At 50.3% G+C, this 19,555-nt stretch overlaps 2 protein-coding genes and 1 pseudogene across 5 annotated transcripts in view; 2 read left to right on the top strand and 1 right to left on the bottom strand.

Moving 5' to 3' along the window:
* Positions 1 to 2,550: 2,550 nt before the first annotated feature.
* On the bottom strand, positions 2,551 to 5,743 carry RPS16 (ribosomal protein S16). Its single transcript, XM_023229379.1, has 5 exons — positions 5,571 to 5,743; positions 5,330 to 5,431; positions 3,006 to 3,102; positions 2,863 to 2,910; positions 2,551 to 2,761 (listed from the first exon to the last, which is right to left on the bottom strand). The coding sequence occupies exons 1-5, from the start codon at positions 5,616 to 5,618 to the stop codon at positions 2,616 to 2,618; spliced, it is 441 nt and encodes a 146-aa protein (XP_023085147.1). The 5' UTR covers positions 5,619 to 5,743; the 3' UTR covers positions 2,551 to 2,615.
* LOC111554000 lies at positions 5,617 to 13,675 on the top strand (annotated as a pseudogene).
* A 2,287-nt stretch (positions 13,676 to 15,962) lies between these two features.
* SUPT5H (SPT5 homolog, DSIF elongation factor subunit) overlaps positions 15,963 to 19,555 on the top strand; it is a 35,426-nt gene continuing 31,833 nt past the window's right edge. Inside the window, exons 1-2 of one of the 4 annotated variants that reach the window (XM_023229187.1) lie at positions 15,963 to 16,054; positions 16,231 to 16,392. In XM_023229187.1, coding sequence (XP_023084955.1) covers positions 16,318 to 16,392 — 75 coding nt within the window. In that variant the 5' untranslated portion in view covers positions 15,963 to 16,054; positions 16,231 to 16,317. Of the gene's footprint in view, positions 16,107 to 16,230; positions 16,393 to 19,555 lie in introns of all 4 variants that reach the window. The other 3 variants (XM_023229190.2, XM_023229188.1, XM_023229191.1) reach the window with 3 other exon arrangements.

Raw genomic sequence — 19,555 nt, 5'->3', positions numbered from 1 at the left:
TGTTCTCTCCCTCAAGGAGCCCGCGTGACTCCTCCAGGCTGTCAGGCACCGCCTGAGTCCCACGGCCTTCTGTACTTTTCCCACAAGCGGCCACCCTGACTCCTTAGCTCCTCATATTGAGGGGCCACAGGGTAGAGATGGGGCCTCTTGAGCAGATTTGTGACAACCTAAACTGGTAGTCAAGAACCTGGGCTCCAGGTCAGGCGCGGTGGCTCACGCCTGTTAATCCCAGCACTTTGAGAGGCCAAGGCAGGAGGATCACCTGAGGTCAGGAGTTCAAGACCAGCCTGGATAACATAGTGAAACCCTTGTCTCTACTAAAAATACAAAAATCAGTCAAACATGGTGGCGCTCGCCTGTAGTCCCAGCTACACAGGAGGCTGAGACAGGAGAATTGCTTGAACCCGGGAGACGGAGGTTGCAGTAAGCTGAGATCACGCCATTGTACTCCGGCCTGGGCGACAAGAGCATAACTCCATCTCAAAAAAATAAAAATAAATTAAAAAAAAAGAAAAAAAGAACCTGGGCTCTACAGCTCTACAGCCCAATTGCCTGTCCAAAATGCCACTTTGGGCCCGGCATGGTAGCTCACGCCTGTAATCCCAGCACTTTGGGAGGCTGAGGCGGGAGGATCACTTGAAGATAGGAGTTTGAGACCAGCCTTACCAACATAGTGAAACCCCATCTCTACTAAAAATACAAAAATTAGGCCGGGAACAGTGGCTGACACCTGTAATCCCAGCATTTTGGGAGGCCAAGGTGGTCAGATCCCAAGGTCAGGAGTTAGAGACCAGCCTAGCCGATATGGATAAACCAACATAGTGAAACCCCATGTCTACTAAAAATACAAAAATTAGCCGGGTGCAGTGGCATGTGCCTGTAGTCCCCGCTACTCGAGAGGCTGAGGCAGAGGTTGCAGTGAGCCAAGATGGCACCACTGCATCCCAACCTGGGCAGCCTCGGTGACGGAGACTGTCTCGGAAAAAAAAAAAAAAAAAAACACAAAAACTGGCCTGCACTGTGGTTCACGTCTGTAATCCCAACACTTTGGGAAGCCAAGGTGGGCAGATCATGAGGTCAAGAGATCGAGACCATCCTGGCCAACGTGGTGGAACCCCGTCTCTACTAAAAATACAAAAATTAGCTGGGCATAGTGGCACACACCTGTAGTCCCAGCTACTCAGGAGGCTGAGGGAGGAGAAACGCTTGAACCAGGGAGGTGGAGGTTGCAGTAAGCCAAGATCTCACTACTCCAGCCTGGCAACAGAGCAAGACTCTGTTTCAAAAAGAAAAAAAAAAAAAAAAGCCACTTTGACTTTTTACTGTGTCCTTGGCAAGCAACTTCCTGGTTCTACTTTCCTGTTCTACCAAATGAGAAAACCTAAAAGTGACTTCGTCTACAAACAACACTTTTTACTTCTATATGATCCCTGTTTACCAGTGCTATTCCCCAGAACTTTCTGCAGTGACAGAAATGTTCTATGATCCCTGTAGCCTGGTACAGTGGCCTCGTGGTAGCAGCTGAGAACTCACTGTATGTGCCTCTTATTACACAGCAGTCGTTAACAGACCAAGTCCCTAGATCCCCATAGAGAAAGCTGCCAACCCAGCACGGTGGCTCACGCCTGTAACCCCACCACTTTTGGGAGGCCAAGGCGGGCGGATCACCTGAGGTCAGGAATTCGAGACCAGCCTTGCCAACATGGTGAAACCCTGACTCTACTGAAAAAATACAAAAAAATTAGCTGGGCAAGGTGGCAGGCACCTGTTTAAGCAATTCTCTGAATCAGCCTCCCAAGCAGCTAGATTACAGGCATCCACCACCACGCCCAGCTAATCTTTATATTTCTAATAGAGATGGGGTTTTGCCACCTTGGCCAGGCTGGTCTCAAACTCCTGACCTTGTGGTGATCCACCAGCCTTGGCCTCTCAGAGGAATTACAGTTGTGAGCCACCCCACTGGGCTCTCCTTGTTTCCTTTGTATTAGAGATCATTGGCTAGGCATGGTAGCTCGTACCTGTAACTTGGATACATTGGGAAGCTGAGGCGGCAGGATTGCCTGAGCTCAGATGACCAGGCCTGAGCAACACAGTGAGACCTGTCTACAAAAACAAAAATTCAGCTGGGCGTGGTGGCTCTTGCCTATAATCCCAGCACTTTGGGAGGCCCAGGAAGGTGGATCACTTGAGGTCAGGAGTTTGAGACCAGCCTGACCAAACATAGTGAAACCCACGGATACCTGTAATCCAAGCTATTTGGGAGGCTGGGATTGAAAAAATAGACACCCACAAGGATGAGCCATATATCCACCAAGGTCTGCAGCCACCAATGGCCCAAACCACTCCCATCTCAGTTGTGCCTGCACACTGGACTCTACGGAAGGTATAGAGACAGAGACCCCCTGCCTTCTACCTCCACCCATCCACACCAAGCCCAGTGTGACCACTTCTGGGGAGGGTTAAAATCCAGACTGGCAATAGGTCGAGGATGTTTACTGATTTCTGTCTGGTTAAACATCCGATACCAACACATGAGGCCACGCACAGTTCTTGAAACTTTAAAATCCCTCAAAAACTCTTTATTACACAGATGAATTTTGATAGTCATGATGGGCTTATCGGTAGGATTTCTGGTAGCGAGCACGGGCACCAGGGCCTCCAAACTTTTTGGACTCGCAGCGACGGGGATCAGCTACCAGCAGGGTCCGGTCATACTGGATGAGGATGTCTTTGATCTCCTTCTTGGAAGCCTCATCCACATCTGGCAAGAAGAGTAGGGACGAAGATTTAGATAATCACAGAGTCCTTGACGTGATCCCCACACACCCACCTACCTCATGGGAAGGACCCATGCTCACTCACATTTCTGGTAATAGGCCACCAGGGCTTTGGAGATGGACTGACGGATAGCTGTGAGGAAGACACACATGTAAAGGATACAGGAGTTCTGTGCAGGCCTCCCTCCCAGAGCCACCTCCCCTATGCACCCAGTTCCTGGGACTCACCATAAATCTGGGCCACGTGACCACCACCCTTCACACGGACACGGATGTCCACACCAGCAAATCGCTCCTTACCAAGCAGCAGAACTGGCTCCAGCAGCTAAAGGAACAGGGATTTAAGTTACATGCTGGGCAGCTTAGTCATCTCACTGGGTTTCTCCTTGTCTCTGTGGCTTCTGCCACCACTGGCCTCAAAGTACTAGTGGATGGGGGTCAGGGTGTCACTCCGAGTCCCCCTTACAGAGAAAAGTGAAAAAAGCCAGATTGACTGCTGAAGTGGCAAGAAATATAGGCAAGGTAAAGGGAACAAGATCTGGGCTCCCTCCTACTTGCGTACCTCACTGGACCTCAAACACCCTATCTCTAAGACTGGTTCTTAGAAGGCTGAACAGTGAAGAGCATACCAGTGGCTTCTGAAACTCCCAAGGGTGTTTCAAACAGTCGAAAGCCATCCCCCGGACTGTTCAGGTGCCTTTTCTATTTCCCACCTGAGCTCTCTGCCTTTTCTTTGAGCCTCACGGATTTCCAGAATTACAATACAACCTGTCCCTGTCCCTAGACCTTTCCCAGCTCTAGGTCTTTTACCAGTGCCTCTGTCTGGATACTTTCTCTACCTGCTTTCAGCTCACAGGTCTCCTTCCCTAGTTCTGACCACTTTGGATCAGCTTCTGGTATTAGGCTCAGTCCTTCTCCCCAGCTAGGCTGGCAGGTCCATGAAGGTAAGACCTGAAGTCATCTGGATTACTGCTATGTCCCCAAAACTCAACAGAGGGTACACATACAAATCCTTCAAATAAAGTGACAACCAATAACAGTAACATTCAACATCTGCTATACAAAGGAATCTCAGAATTTTTATTAAATTCAAGGCCAGGCATGGTGATCACATCTGTAATCCCAGTCCAGGCAGAAGGATCACGTGAGACCAAGGACCAGCCTGGGCAACAAAGTGAGACACCATGTCTACAAAAAAAAATTTCTGAAATGAGCCAGGCATGGTGATGTGCCTGTAGTCTTGGCAACGGAGAGCCTGAGGTGGAAGGATCTCCAACTCAGGAATTCAAGGCTGAAGTTCATTAGGATTGTGCTACTGCACTCCAGGGTGGGTTACAGCAAGATACTATTCTTTTTTTTTTTTTTTTTTTTTTTTTTGAGACAGAGTCTTGCTCTGTGGCCCAGGCTGGAGTGCAGTGGCCGGATCTCAGCTCACTGCAAGCTCCGCCTCCCGGGTTCACGCCATTCTCCTGCCTCAGCCTCCCGAGTAGCTGGGACTACAGGCGTCCGCCACCTCACCCGGCTAGTTTTTTTTGTATTTTTTAGTAGAGACGGGGTTTCACCGTGTTAGCCAGGATGGTCTCGATCTCCTGACCTCGGGATCCGCCCGTCTCGGCCTCCCAAAGTGCTGGGATTACAGGCTTGAGCCACCGCGCCCGGCCCAAGATACTATTCTTAAAAAAGAACCTTATATCTAAAAAAAAAAAAAAAAATTTTTTAACTGACCCTGCAATGTACATATTCTTTCTTTTAAAAGTAGTAAACTTCAGAAGGGGCAGAAATCAGACTCTGGTTTCTTTCCATTCTGAGCCAAAGAAACTGAGAGTCCCAAACAGGGAACCAAAGAACCCCTTTCACAAGTAAGCATTTAAACAGACCCAAATTCGGCCGCGCAGCTCACCAGGCTGGTCAGGAGTTCTAGACCAGCCTGGCCGACATGGTGAAACCACGTCTCTTCTGAAAATACAAAAATTAGCCGGCCGTGGTGGTGTGTGCCTATAGTCCCAGCCACCCGGGAGGCTGAGGCAAGAGAACTGCTTGAACCCGGAGGGTGGAGGTTGCAGCGATCGGAGATCGTGCCACTGCACTCTCCAGGCTGGGCGACAGAGCGAGACTCCCTCTCAAAACAAATAAATAAATAGAATAAAAAATAAACAGACCCAAATTCAAGCTATTTCAATACTTACTGAGCATTTACAATGTCTAAACGCTGCTTTAGACGCTTGAGGTTTATCAGAATCAAAACATTGAGCTTCGTGAAAATAAAGCTATGAAACTGGTGTTCCTCCACCCTTTGGGTTGCCCCCCATTCCAGTTAGATGAACTTCCTAACATTCCAGTTTTCAAAGCAACCCCTTAATCTTCAACATCCCCATCTCAGCTTTTACATCTTCTGAACCTCAAGCCCGGCTCTATTGCCAAATACCCTACTTTTCTACAACCAATACAACTTCTAAACATCCGGCTGCTGATACCAGCCCCCTCAGCTTTCAAGAGCTACTATATCTCCAAGAGTCCTCCATCCACTCAACGCTGGTGCCCGATGCCAGTACCTTGTATTGCAGCGTGCGCGGCTCAATCATCTCCAGGGGCCGCCCATTCACCTTGATGAGACCATTGCCGCGTTTGCAGTGCGCCACAGCTGTGGCTGTCTTCTGTGGGATACAAGAGGAAGAGTGGCCCCGTGAGCTCGGGCTCCAGCTCCCATGTTGCCCCCTGTATTCCTGCCCACCGTCCTCTCCCAGACCCTGACCTTCTCCTTCCCCTTCCCTTCCCATCCGGCGTCTAGCTCACCTTGCGTCCGAAGACCTGCACCGACTGCAGCGGGCCCTTGGACGGCATGGTTGCGAGCGTGGACAACAGAACTTCACCGCGCGGCGCTCCAACCGGAAAAGGAAAGCCCGGGGCCACCCTGGCCGCTTTTCAGGGTCTGCGCAGGCGCCTTGAGCGCTGCGTCGCGACGGGAGAGCACTTTACGGCTTCTGTTGCGGCTAAGGGGCGGGGCGTCTGATCAGCCGCGGGAAGGCCCTTAGGAGCTCAGAGCCGGCGTGCCCTGTGAGGCGGAAGTGGCGGGCTCTGTGGGCTGAAGGGGCGGGTCGTGGGAGTGTAGTGTGCGGATTGATGAGAACGCTTCGTGAATGTGCTTTGCGTCCTCGGTAGTCGTCGATTGTCGCAGCTCTCCTTTGCGTTCTGACTCTTTAATAATCTCCCTTCGCCCCTTCTTTAAATCAGTTCCCACCCTCCCACTACCTGTAATCTTTCTCCCCTCTGGACTCTTCCCCGAATCCCCCGCATCAGAATCTTCCCTCTGGAATCTACTGCAAGAAATCTGAGTGGATTCTCAGATTCAGGACTTCTAGAATCCTGTTCTCCCTAGAATCCCCCTCCTTCGGGATCCTCTCCCAGAATCCTTTCCCCTTCAGAGCCCCCTCCCCTCAGAATCTCTTTTTCACCCGAATTTCCTTCCTTTCAGTCTCCTCTTCCCAGAATGTTTCCCATCCTTCTCTCAGAAGGCCAACCCCAAATGTTCCTCTTAAGAGCGCTCAACTTAGACCCCCCCTTTTCCCTGAATCTCCCTCCATTTGGTCCTCGTCCCCTCAGTCACCCTTGCCAGAATCTTCCTCTTGTCAGGACCCAGTACCTCTGGAATCTCCCTCCTCCAGAATCTCCCTTTCCCGGCAAATCCCCCTTTCCCAGAAAATCACCCTTTCCGAGAAAGTACCCCTTTCCCAGAACACCCCGCCCCGCAAATCCACAAAATCTTCTCTCTCAGAGACCTGTCCCTCAAAATCTACCTTTCTCCTGAATTTATTTCCCTTCCGAGACTCCTCGTCCCAGCAACTGCCTTCCCTAGTTTTCCTCCCCTTAGAATTCCCCTCTCCTCAGAGACCCTCCCCCAATAATTCACCTCTTCTGCGTCCCAACCCTAGAATCTTCCCGTTTTTTTTTTTTTTTTTGAGACGCAGTTTCGCTCTTGTTGCCCAGGGTGGGTGCAGTGGCGTGATCTCGTCTCACTGCAACCTCCGCCTCCCGGGTTCGAGAGATTCTCCTGCCTCAGCCTCCCGAGTAGCTGGAATTACAGGCGTCCACCACGACGCCTGGCTAATTTTTGTATTTTTAGTAGAGACGGTGTTTCACCATATTGGCCAGACTGGTCTTGAACTCCTGACCTCAAGTGATCCACTCATCTCAGCCTCCCAGAGTGTTGGGATTATAGGCTTGAGCCACAAGCCACCGCGCCCGGCTGAATCTTTTTTTTTTTTTTTTGGAACGGAGTCCTGCTTGTCCCCCAGGCTGGAGTGCAGTGGCGTGATCTCTGTTCACTGCAACCTCTGCTTTCCGGGTTAAAGTGATTCTCCTGCCTCAGCCTCTTGAGTAGCTGAGATTACAGGCATGTACCACCACGCCTGGCTAATTTTTGTAGTTTTAGTAGACGGGGTTTCACCATATTGGCCAGACTCCTGACCCCAAGTGATCTACTCATCTCAGCTTCCCAGAGTGCTGGGATTACAGGCGTGAGCCACCGCGCCCGGCCCCTAGAATCTCTTTCTCCAGAATCTCCCAGTCATCTCTTTCCTCTCCCCCAAATCACCCTCCACTTAGGCCTCCTCCCCACAGAATTCTCCATCCCCAGCCCCAACCCCACCTGAGGGACCCCAGGATTGGGTTGTCCTCTGGCTGTCAGCAGATGTCCCTGCCTCTCTCCCTATCAAGATTCTCCCCAGCCCAGAGATTCCTCTCTCAGGGCTACAGGGAGCCCACAGTTGCCTCAGTTTCTCTGGCAGTACAGGGTCTGGGATCCAAGGTTCAAAAGGACGTGGTGGCACACCTTGCCAAAGAGGGTGGAGACAGGGAGACACTGGAGGGCAGGTCTGGGGCCAGAGGGAAAATCCAGCCTGGAGTCCAGCTCTAAAAGGGTGAGGCGGGAGAGGGGCTGTGAGGAGGGAGGAAGGAAGTCCCTAGAGTCTGACCCGGAAGGACACAGAGACAGCCCAGAGAAACATAGGCACACGTGGAGAAGGAGAGAAAGATGAAAAGGCCAAGGGAGAAGAGGAGGAGAAAAGGGAGAGACCAGGACAGTCAAGAGATGGACCCCCAAAACAAGCCCAGTGACAGAGGCAGAGAGGCCAACCCTCAGACAAAAAGGAGATAAAGGCAGGCATGAAGTTTCCAAAATACTTGAGAAAGAGGCCAGGTGCAGTGACTCACATCTATAATCCCAGGACTTTGGGAGGCCAAGGCGGGAGGATCACTCAAGCCCAGGATTCAAGACTAGACCAGTCAATGTGGTGAAACCGCGCCTCTACTAAAAATACAAAAATCAGCTGGGCATGGTGGCAGGCACCTGTATCCCAGCTACAAGGGAGGCTGAGGCAGGAGAACCACTTGAACCCGGGAGGCGGAGGTTGCAGTGAGCTGAGATGGCACTACTGCACCCCAGTCTGGGAGACAGAGTAAGACTCTGTCTCAAAAATTGAATAAATAAAAAAAAGGAGAGCTGAGACCTCAAATATTCACCTAGACATAGATAAAGGCTAGCACAGGTGTTTTCCAATGAAGACAGAGGCAGACGAGAGGATGCACAAACTCTAACTGTACTGTCTTTTTTTTTTTTTTTTTTTTTTTTGAGATAGAGTCTCGCTGTGTCACCCAGGCTGGGGTGCAGTGGTGCAATCTGAGCTCACTGCAACCTCCGCCTCCCCGGTTCAAGCGATTCCCCTGCTTCAGATTCTGGAGTAGCTGAGATTACAGATTCTTCTGCTTCACCCTCCTGAGTATCCCAGATTACAGGCCTCTGCCACTACGCTTGATTAATAATTTTTCTTCCTTTTTTTTTTTTTTATTTTGAGACAGAGTCTCGCTCTGTCACCCAGGCTGGAGTGTAGTGGTGCGATCTCGGCTCACTGCAAGCTCTGCCTCCTGGGATCACGCTATTCTCCTGCCTCAGCCTCCGGAGTAGCTGGGACTACAGGCACCCACCACCACGCCCGGCTAATTTTTTGTATTTTTAGTAGAGACGAGTTGCACTGTTTTAGCCAGGATGGTCTTGATCTCCTGACCTTGTGATCCACCCGCCTCGGCCTCCCAAAGTGCTGGGATTATAGGCATGAGCCACTGTGCCCGGCCAATTTATCTTTTTTTTGAGATGGAGTCTCACTCTGTCGCCCAGACTGGAGGGCAGTGGCTTGATCTCAGCTCACTGCAACCTCTGCTTCCTGAGTTCAAGCAATTCTCCTGTGTCAGCCTCCTGAGTAGCTGGGATTACAGGCATGCACCACCATGCCCAGCTAATTTTTGTATTTTTTAGTAGAGACAGGGTTTCACCATGCTGGGCAGGCTGGTCTTGAACTCCTGACCTCAAGCCCACCTCGGCCTCCCAAGGTTCTGGGATTACAGGTGTGAGCCAAGGCTATGGGCCTAGCCTGCACTGTCTTAAGGGCCTGTTGGGCAGGGGAGTTCAGGTTCTCTAGTCTCTCCGGATTGATCTTCACACTCTTGCTAAGTCTTGTATCATCCCTGAGCTTGGGAGTCAGGGAGTGCTGTGACCTAGGCCCTCCCGACTTTGGGGTCACCATCTTTCCCCAGCCTCTGTGGGCACACTCCCTGAATTATCTGTGGCTTGAGTGGAACAATCGGGATAGGACGGCGGGGGGAGGTGGAGGGGGAGTTCCCCTCACCCACATCAGTCCTCCAGTCTGCTCCACCTTCCTGTACCTCTGTCTTCCAGAACCCCAGGTCAAGCACCAGAGAATGTCTGGGAGTGAGCAAGGTGCCAGTGTTGCTTCTGTGGATCATCCTCCTGCTTGTACAGCCCTAGGGGGACCTAGGAATGCCCCTCTGCTGGAGGGAGCCTTTTTACTTCCTTGCGGCCCTCTGAAGATACTAGTGAGTGGGGAGCGGAGCCAGCAGGCAGGGGTGGGCCAATTGATGGGGTGTGGTAGGGGGTGTGTTTGAGGAAGGGTTAGCCTCTTTCCCTCCAAGATCTGATTCTCCTCCTTACCCCTGAATTGTAGGGAAACAAAAATGATGACACCCTCTACACCCCAGATGATCTCCCGGTGAGTATTGTATTTGCTTCTTTCTGCAGTTGGAGGTTTTGAGAGAATTCAGTGGTCTCCATGTGTGAGGGTAGCTGTGTGACCATATGAATATGTTGCGGGGAGGAGGTAGTGGGACTGTCTCCTGACCCAGCCCCTAGTCTCGACAGATATATTTTGGTCACTGCTGTCTCCAACACCTAGAATAGGGAGGCATATAATAACACATGATGACTACAGCTACATGTAAATAGTGCTTACTCTGTGCCAGGTATTGGTTTAAATGCTTTAAGTCTGTTAGCTTATTTACTCTTTACACCAATCCTATAAGATAGACAGGACCGCCATGTATGGATGTGAACGTTGTACACTGCATAAGGATCCCGCATCTACAAAGACAGTACTGTATTCACAGCCTGGACATTGTAGATTTGCATATTTGTCAGTTTCCAGCAGATGGCAGTAAAGTATCTTGTTCTAATAAAATCAAGACTTAGAAGGTAGAAGGAACTTAGGGAAGGTCTTTTTCTTTTCTGTTTTTTTGAGACAGGGTCTTGCTCTGTCCCCCAGGCTGGAGTGCAGTGGCACAATCACAGCTCACTGCAGTCTCAACCTTTTAGGCTCAACCAATCCTCCCACCTCAGCCTCGAGAGTAGCTGGAACCACATGTACATGACACCATAAATGGCTAATTTTTTTTTTTTTTTTTTTTGAGACAGAGTCTTGCTCTGTCACCAAGCTGGAGTGCAGTGGCACAATCTCTGCTCACTGCTACCTCTGCGTCCTGGGTTCAAGCGATTCTCCTGCCTCAGCCTCCTGAGTAGCTGGGACTATAGGCATGCGCCACCAGCCCAGCTAATTTTTGTATTTTTAGTAGAGACGGGTTTTCACCATGTTGGTCAGGATGATCTCGATCTCTTGATCTCGTGATCCGCCTGCCTCGACCTCCCAAAGTGCTGGGATTACAAGTGTGAGCCACCATGCCCGACCTTTTTTTTTTTTTAAGATATGGGGTGTCACTATGTTGCTCAGGCTGGTCTGGACACCTGGGCTCAAGTGATCCTCCTGCCTTGGCCTCTCAAAGAGCTGGGATTACAGGCAGGAGTCACTGTGCCAAGCTGAGTGTCTTTTTCTAACTTGCACGTAAGTACAGTAATGGGATAGTGTCAGCCCTTAAGGTTGGGATTATCCAGAACCCTATTTACAAATGAGGAAACTGAGGCCCAGAGAAGTGAAGGGGTTTGTTCCAGGCCACAGATAAGAAACCCTGGGAGTGGGGACTTGGACTTATGCCCTTACCCATAGATACCAGGTCACTTTGTCCCCACTGTGTGTCCTGCTGAGACTCTAGGCTGCTTCAGGTTGGAGCTGTCTGTGATTGGGTTTGAGGAGGGACCATCTGTGGGAACTGCTGTGTTGCAGCTACAGTACCTGCTGGATCCTCTGGGGTCCCAGCTGTGGGTGGCCAGCCAGGGCTGTTGCCGGCCCTGTGAAGGACATCCCCAGAGACCTGTCCCCCTCTTTCTGGCCAAACTCCTGGAGTTACTACAGGGAGCTTGTGCTCAGCACCCTACCACAGCCTGAGCCTTGGAGGACATGGGCTCCCAGGTGCACCCAGAGAGGCTGGGTAGAGAGAGGGAGGGAATAGTCTTCAGCTCCAACTCCCAAGCCCTAAGCCTTTTCTTCCCTCTAGGCCGGAGGATCCCACCTGGAGCCCTATGAGCCAAGGGAAAGAGGTAAGGAGGAGGAAAGTAAGTTAAGATCTGAAGTCTCTGAGCTCTTGGGCAGGGAGTTGGCTAAATTGCCCCACCTGCCCCCATTCTCACTGTCCTTTAGATACTCCCTCTTCTCTCTTCTTCCAGGAAGGGACAGAGAAGTGCACAAGTATTCTCTAACCTCATCCCTATCCCTTGAGGACAGGGAGGGTCCTGTGGCTCACATCCCTACATCCCTGGCTACAAATAATTACCACTTGAGGCCGGGTGCGGTGGCTCAAGCCTGTAATCCCAGCACTTTGGGAGGCCGAGATGGGTGGATCACGAGGTCAGGAGATCGAGACCGTCCTGGCTAACACGGTGAAACCCTGTCTCTGCTAAAAAAAAAAAAAACAAAAAAAACTAGCTGGGCGAGGTGGTGGGTGCCTGTAGTCCCAGCTATTCTGGAGGCTGAGAAAAGAATGGCGTGAACCCAGGAGGCGGAGCTTGCAGTGAGCCGAGATCTGGCCACTGCACTCCAGCCTGGGCGACAGAGCGAGACTCCGCCTCAAAAAAAAAAATAATAATAATAATTACCACTTGAACTTTGCTTTTTTTTTTTTTTCCTTTTTGAGGCAGAGTCTTATTCTGTTGTCCAGGCTACAGTGCAGTGGCGCGGTCCTGAGTAACTGGGATTACAGGCGCGCTCCACTACACCTGCCTAATTTTTGTATTTTTAGTAGAGATGGGGTTTCACAATATTGGTCAGTCTGGTCTCGAATGCCTGACCTTGTGATCTGCCCACCTCAGCCTTCCAAAGTGCTGGGATTACAGATGTGAGCCACCGCGCCCAGACCACCACTCGGAGAACTTTCAAGTAATACTGATGGCCAGACCCCAGCCCAGATAATTTGATAATTGGTCTCTGGTGGAGCCCGAGCATCTATATTTAGAGACAGGGTTTCGCTATGCTGCACAGGCTGGACTCGGCATCTGTCCATATATTTTTTCGAGACAGGGTCACACTGTCGCCCCGGCTGGAGTGCAGTGGCATGATCAAAACTCATTGCAGGCTTGATCTCTCAGGCTTAAGTGACTCTCCCACCTCAACCCCCCAAGTAGCTAGGGCTATAGGTGCATGCCACCATACTCAGCTAATTTTTGTATTTTTTGTAGAGATGAGGTTACCCTTTATTGCCCAGGCTAATCTTTTTTCTTTTTTTTTTTTTTTTTGAGGCGGAGTCTCGCTCTGTCGCCCAGGCTGGAGTGCAGCGGCCCGATCTCGGCTCACTGCAAGCTCCGCCTCCCGGGTTCACGCCATTCTCCTGCCTCAGCCTCCCGAGTAGCTGGGACTACAGGCGTCCGCCAACACGCCTGGCTAATTTTTTGTATTTTTAGTAGAGACGGGGTTTCACCATATTAGCCAGGATGGTCTCTATCTCCTGACCTCGTGATCCGCCCGTCTCGGCCTCCCAAAGTGCTGGGATTACATGCGTGAGCCACCGCACCTGGCCACCCCAGGCTAATGTTGAACTCCTGGGCTCAAGTAATCCTCCCCCTTCAGCCTCCCAAAGTGCTGGCATTATAGGCATGAGCCACCACACCTGACCTTTTTTTTTTTTTTTGAGACAGAGTCTCCTCTGTTACCCGGGCTGGAGTGCACTGGCTAGCAGACTGGATGGCCACATTTCCATCACCCCGAAGCATTCCTTATCTCCCTTCCCAGTCAATTTCCATCTCCCTCTCCAGCCCCAGACATCCACTAATCTGCGTTGTCTGTATAGGTTGGTTTTGCTTGCTCTGGAGTTTCATATGCATGGAATCATGTTGGACATCTCCTTTCACTTTCTTTTTAGTAGAGATGGGGTTTCACCATGTTGGCCAGGCTGGTCTTGAACTCCTGACTTGTGATCCACCCACCTTGGCCTCCCAAAGTGCTGGGATTACCAGCGTGAGCCACTGCGCCCGGCCCTAATTTTTGTATGTTTCCAGTTTAGGGCTAATTATGCAACTCTTTATTTCTAAAATCTTCTCACGTATTCTGATGTGCTACCAGAGTTGAGCTCAGAACCGTGGCTCCACCAAGGAAGAAACTTCCATGGGGGGGAAATGGCTCTACCCTCTCTTTTCTGCAGGGAATGCCTTTCTGCAGCAGTGTCAGCAATGATTTTATATGTAGAATCCTATTTTCTTTTCTTCTTTTTTTAATTTTTTTGAGATGGAGTCTTGCTCTGTTGCCCAGGCTGGAGCCATCTTTGTTCACAGCAACCTCCACCTACCGGGTTCAAGAGATTCTCCTGCCTCAGCCTCCTGAGTAGCTGGGATTACAGGTGTGCACCACCACGCCACCTGGCTACTTTTTGTTTTTTTTTAGTAGAGACAGGATTTTACCATGTTGGCCAGGCTGGTCTTGAACTCCTGACCTCAGGTAATCTGCCCGCCTTGGTCTCCCAAAGTGCTGGGATTACAGGCGTGAGCCACCACGCCTGGCCGAGAATCCTATTTTCCAGAGCTGCTATTTAAAAGAACCAAGCTTAAGGAAGAGGAAACACCTTTCTATAGAGTGCTCAGCCCCTCCCCAATCTATCTGGGACTGCAATTTGGTTTTGCTGGATTGGGGAGTGTGTGCTTTTGGGGAGAAACATGCACCTGCAGGTATATTCACTGCCTGCTTCCATCATAACTGCACCCCATTCCCCAGTAACTAAGTAGGTATACATTAAGCTTAGGTAAATTGAATCCAGGTGTATCATACTTATGTAAGAAATTTTACCAGTATGTCCTGAGGCTTCTAATTTTTTTTTTTTTTTTTTTTTTTTTTTGAGACAGAGTCTTGCTCTGTCACCCAGGCTGGAGCGCAGTGGCATAGTCTTAGCTCACTGCAACCTCCACCTACCTGGTTCAAGCAATTCCCCTGCCTCAGCCTCCCGAGTAGTTAGAATTACAGGCGCATGCCACCACGCACAGCTAATTTTTTTGTATTTTTAGTAGAGACGGAGTTTCACCATGTTGGCCAGACTGGTTTCAAACTCCTGACCTCAGGCAATCCGCCCGCCTCGGCCTCCCAATGTGCTGAGATTACAGGCATGAGCCACGGCGCCCGACATAGGCTTCTGATTTTTAAAATTTCCCCTATCAGGTTAATTTTTTAATATTTGTTTTAATTTTTTTTTTTTTTTTTAGAGACAGGGTCTCTATCACCCAGTCTGGAGTGCAGTGGTGCAATCATAGCTCACTGAAGCCTCAACCTGGGTTCAAGTGATCCTCCTACCTTAGCCTTTGGAGTAGCAGGGACCACAGGTACAAGCCACCACACCACATTAAAAACACACACACACACACAAAAATTGGATACATGAGGTCTCAATTTGTTGCCCATGCTGGTCTCAAATTCCTGGCTTCACGTGATCTTCCCGCCTCAGCCTCCCAAAGCGCTGGGATTACAGGCGAAGGTTCATTTTTCATCTCTCCATTACACCTGTCCACTCTGCCACCAGTCGTCAGCTGTCATTACTGATAGATAAATTAGGCTTTAAATGAACTTAGGAAGCCTGGAAAGAGAAATAGGGACTTGGGCCGGGCGCGGCAGGTCACGCCTGTGATCTCAGCACTTTGGAAGGACTTGGCCAGAGGATGGCTTTTGAGTTTGAGTTTGGGACCAGGCCGGGCAACAGCCCGACTCTACAAAAAAAAAAAAAAAAAAAAAAAAGGATGGCCGGGCGCGGTGGCTCAAGCCTGTAATCCCAGCACTTTGGGAGGCCGAGACGGGTGGATCACGAGGTCAGGATATCGAGACCATCCTGGCTAACACGGTGAAACCCTGTCTCTACTAAAAATACAAAAAATTAGCCGGGCGAGGTGGCGGGCGCCTGTAGTCCCAGCTACTCCGGAGGCTGAGGCAGGAGAATGGCCTAAACCCGGAAGGCGGAGCTTGCAGTGAGCTGAGATCCGGCCACCACACTCCAGCCCGGGTGACAGGGCAAGACTCCACCTCAAAAAAAAAAAAAAAAAAAAAGGAAAAGAAAAACAAGGGCTTTCACTGTCACTCAGACTTGGCGAGGAGGCTTGGGTCTGACGCTTTCCACTGAGTTTATTTTTCTGAGCTTCAGCGTTCTCTCCAACATGGGGATACGTATCTCCTGGTGATGCTTTACAGGACCTAGGAGATAAAGCCTGGTTTCTTTAATAGTTTGCTATTCGCTGATTCCCGGCCTCCTCGCGGCTTGGCCTATCGCGCTAGTGGTCTGGACTAACGAACAAACGGCTCACTCAATTCAAACACGAGTCTCAGCCTGGAAAAGGCCGAGTTGGCGGTTGAAAAAAACCTTTCCCCTCCCGACCCTCCGCATATGTCGCCCCCTCACTCCGCCTAGGCTAGCCCTGCCTCTCTCAAGATGGCGACCTGGAAGTGCGTCGCCCGGGCCAGCCCCGGAAATCTCGTGTTAGGTGAGGCCAACGGATACGTTCTCGCGAGAGGACCCGTCAGCCCCAGCCGGACGTCGTGCGAACAGCAGCTGGTACCGAAGGCGGAGGTGGAGCCCGAGCGGTAAGTGCGTGTGCAGAGGTGGCAGTTCCGGGGGCCGCCGGAGGCCGAGGAGGTGTGGAGAACAGATTTGGAAACTGGGGAGGTCTAGCATGTGGCGTAGGAGGGGGTCTGCACTCCAGTTCGCGATTGCCAAAACAAGCCTGCCGGAAGCGCGCTAAGGGGTTTTCTTCTCCCAGGGAACCAGCGGGGAGACTGAGGCTCGGGGTGGCGAGCAGGATTGTGGGACGCGCTGAGGCTGCTGTCTTTCCCAGCAGCAGCGGAAGATGTCGGACAGCGAGGACAGCAACTTTTCCGAGGAGGAGGACAGCGAGCGCAGCAGTGACGGCGAGGAGGCCGAGGTCTGTGGCTGGGGCGCCGGGGGAGACGTTGCACCTGGGGGCAGGACTCCGGGTAGAAAACCCACTGTGGGAGGCTCGAGGGGTTCACAGCGGGCTCTGGCTTCTGGGAACTCCCAGATTGTCACAAGAGATAGAGAATTAGGTAAGTCGAAGTCAAACAAAGGGACAGGTTCTGGAGGCCAGAAATGTGTTAGGTCCAGTGAGATAACAGGTGATGTTTTTAAAGTTTACTCTGTGTGCGTATAGTAAGCACTTAGTATTAGTTGTTTTTTTTTTTTTTTTTTTTTTTGGTTACGTCTAGTTATTCCAGAAATTTATTCGTAGTGTCTACTACGTACCAGGTGCAATTCTTTGTCTTTGGGGTACACCAGTAAACAAAGCAGATTTTAAAAATGTCTGCCTGCGGGAATGTACATAAATATAGCCAAGGAATGAACTATATAGTAAGCCAGAAGGTACTCTGGAGAAAAGGAGAACAGAAAAGGGGAATGGAGAGTCCTGGTTGCACTTGGAATAGGGTCATCAGCATGACTTGTTGGAGGTGAGGGAGTGAGTCTTGGTTAGCTGGAAGTGGAGTATTCCAGTGAGGGGGACCAGCAGGTCCAAAGATGGAAGTGTGTCTGCCGTGTTCAAGGATTAACGAGGATTTGAGAGGCCAAGCTAGGAGGTTCACTTGACCCCAGAAGTTCGAGGGCAATCTGGGCGACATAGTGGGACCCTGTCTCTACAAAAATATAAAAAAATTAGCTGAGGCCGGTCTTAGTGGCTCACACCTGTAATCTCAGCACTTTGGGAGGCCAAGGCAGTGGATCACCTGAGGTCAGGAGTTCAAGACCAGCCTGGCCAACATGGTGAAACCCTGTCTCTACTAAAAATACAAAAAAATTAGCTGGGCTTGGTGCCGCCCACCTGTAATCCCAGCTACTCAGGAGGCTGAGGCTGAGAATCACTTGAACCAGGGAGACAGAGATTGTGGTGAGCTGAGATCGCGCCACTGCACTGCCGCCTGGGCGACAGAGCAAGACTCTGTCTTACAAAAATACTAGCTGAGCTTGGTGGCACGCTCCTGTAGTCCCAGTTACTTGGGAGGCCGAGGTGGGAAGATCGCTTGAGCCATAAGGTGAAGGTGCAGTGAGCTGTGATGGTGCCACTGCACTGCAGCCTGGGTGACAGAGTGAGACTTTGTCTCCCCACCACCGCCTAAAAAAAGGGGATCCAGTTTGGTTGGATCAGAGTGAGTACAACAAAGAATTTATGGGAGCCAGGTCGTATAGGATCTTGAAAGCTGTGGTAAGGAATTTGGTTTTAACTGAGTAAAATGAAACCTCGAAAAAGTTTGAGCAAGTGAAGATGTGATCTAATGTTTTGAAAGGATCACTCTGGCTTTAGGTCTCTTGAGTACCTCTGTTCCGGGAACCAAAAAACCAACATTTCCTGGGGCATTTCTGATTTCAAATGTTCTTTTATTTGCCATTAAAAAAATTTTTTTTTTTTTTTTGAGACAGCATCTCAATAGGTTGGCACAGGCTGGAGTGCCTAGTCATGATCTCGGCCCACTGCAACCTCAGCCTCCCGAGTAGCAGGGATTACAGGCATCCACCACCACATCAGGCTAATTTTTGTATTTTTAATAGAAACGAGGTTTCGCCATTTTGGCCAGGCTGATTTTGAACTCCTGACCTCAGGTGATCCACCCTCCTTGGCCTCCCAGAGTGCTAGATTACAGGCGTGAGCCACTGCACCAAGCCCAGTATCTTACTTTTAAACTTATTTTCGTTTTATTCGTTTGTTGAACAAATCAGTGTTTCCATCTACTACTGTGTTCCACTTACTTCCCAGGTGTCTGGTAGGAAATCTTTACTTTTTCGGAGTTGATACTTAGTAGGCAGCAATCATAAACTAGTAAACAGGTGACAGGGTGATTGTAGATCTCTTGTTTGATGCACAGAAACTTCAATTGGCTTTTTAAATTAGTAGCCAATGCTTGTGAGGGAGATTTAACATAAGGATTAAGATTTCTTGCTTTTTCTGGGAAAGTGGAAGGAGCTGGCACCCTGGGACCCAGGTTTGTTCTGCAGAGCAGCCGTTTGCTTGATGAGTGGCTGTCCTACTTACAGCTGGGAATTTTCTCCAGTTCCCAGGATATGTTAGTTGCCATTTATCATCTTGCTTGCCTCGTGGCAGAGTGAAGAAAAGGAAGAGATTTCACGTGGCGGTGTTCTGGAAAACATTTGTTCGATGGAGAGTGCCATGTGTTTTGGGTGACTTGTCCCACTCATTTATGTTGCCTGCTTATCCTGTGTGGACATTTGATTGCCAGTCTTTGTTGTGCCCTTTGGGGAGGTGCCTGGTAGTGAATAGTTGGAGAAATTGGGATGCTGTGGTAGGGGAGGGATGAGTGGGAGAGTGACAGGGAGGGCCTTTTCTCTAAGCTGTAGCACTGGATTCTTGGTCTCTGATTCATGGCTTGGAGACACTGCTTGTTGGTTAAAGTCTGGTGGAAATGAGACCAAGATCCCCAGTTCCATTTCCTGTCTGGCACATTCTCGTTTGCACTGTACTAGTCTCACTTCCCCAGCACTATACCATACTTGACCCCTCCCTGCTGGCTCCTCTTCAGTTACCAGGTGAGGCAGGAGGGCAGTGTGAGGCCTGTCCCCACCGCCAGGGACAGGATTGGATGACCTTTTCAGACAGCCAAATGGTGACATGGTCCTTGCAGGACAGGGTTATGTGGCTAGACAGGTAGGGATGGATGGCAAATAATGAGCTACTTTTGAGGGGAGCTGCTGGTTCGCCCATCACAGCTACAGTAACCTGTTCATTTATTTTAACAAATGTTCCTTGACTTGTCATGTTGGGGTCATAGCCTCCCTTACGGAGATCTCAGTCTCAGGGCAGAGAGAGTTTTATAGATACACAGTTACTGCAGGGGATGTTGAGGACAGTAAGAGCACATCCAAGCCCTGAGGTGATGCAGAGAGTGGCAGGGACTCTCTCCACTGGGAGGGAGGAGCCAGGTTTGGAAAGAGGCTTCTCTGGGACCTGGCAGAGGGGGACTGATGACAAGGTTCCTAGAAATCAGCCTGTGGTCCTGTCACAGTTTGGGTTGTTAAAACGTGCTTCATTGTGGGCTAGTCAAGATTATGTGTTTTTTTTTTTT

Source organism: Piliocolobus tephrosceles, chromosome 21 (genome assembly GCF_002776525.5).
Source record: "Piliocolobus tephrosceles isolate RC106 chromosome 21, ASM277652v3, whole genome shotgun sequence".
NCBI lineage: Eukaryota > Metazoa > Chordata > Mammalia > Primates > Cercopithecidae > Piliocolobus > Piliocolobus tephrosceles.
Note: the sequence above shows the minus strand (reverse complement) of the source record. Positions and strands in the feature narration are given on the sequence as shown.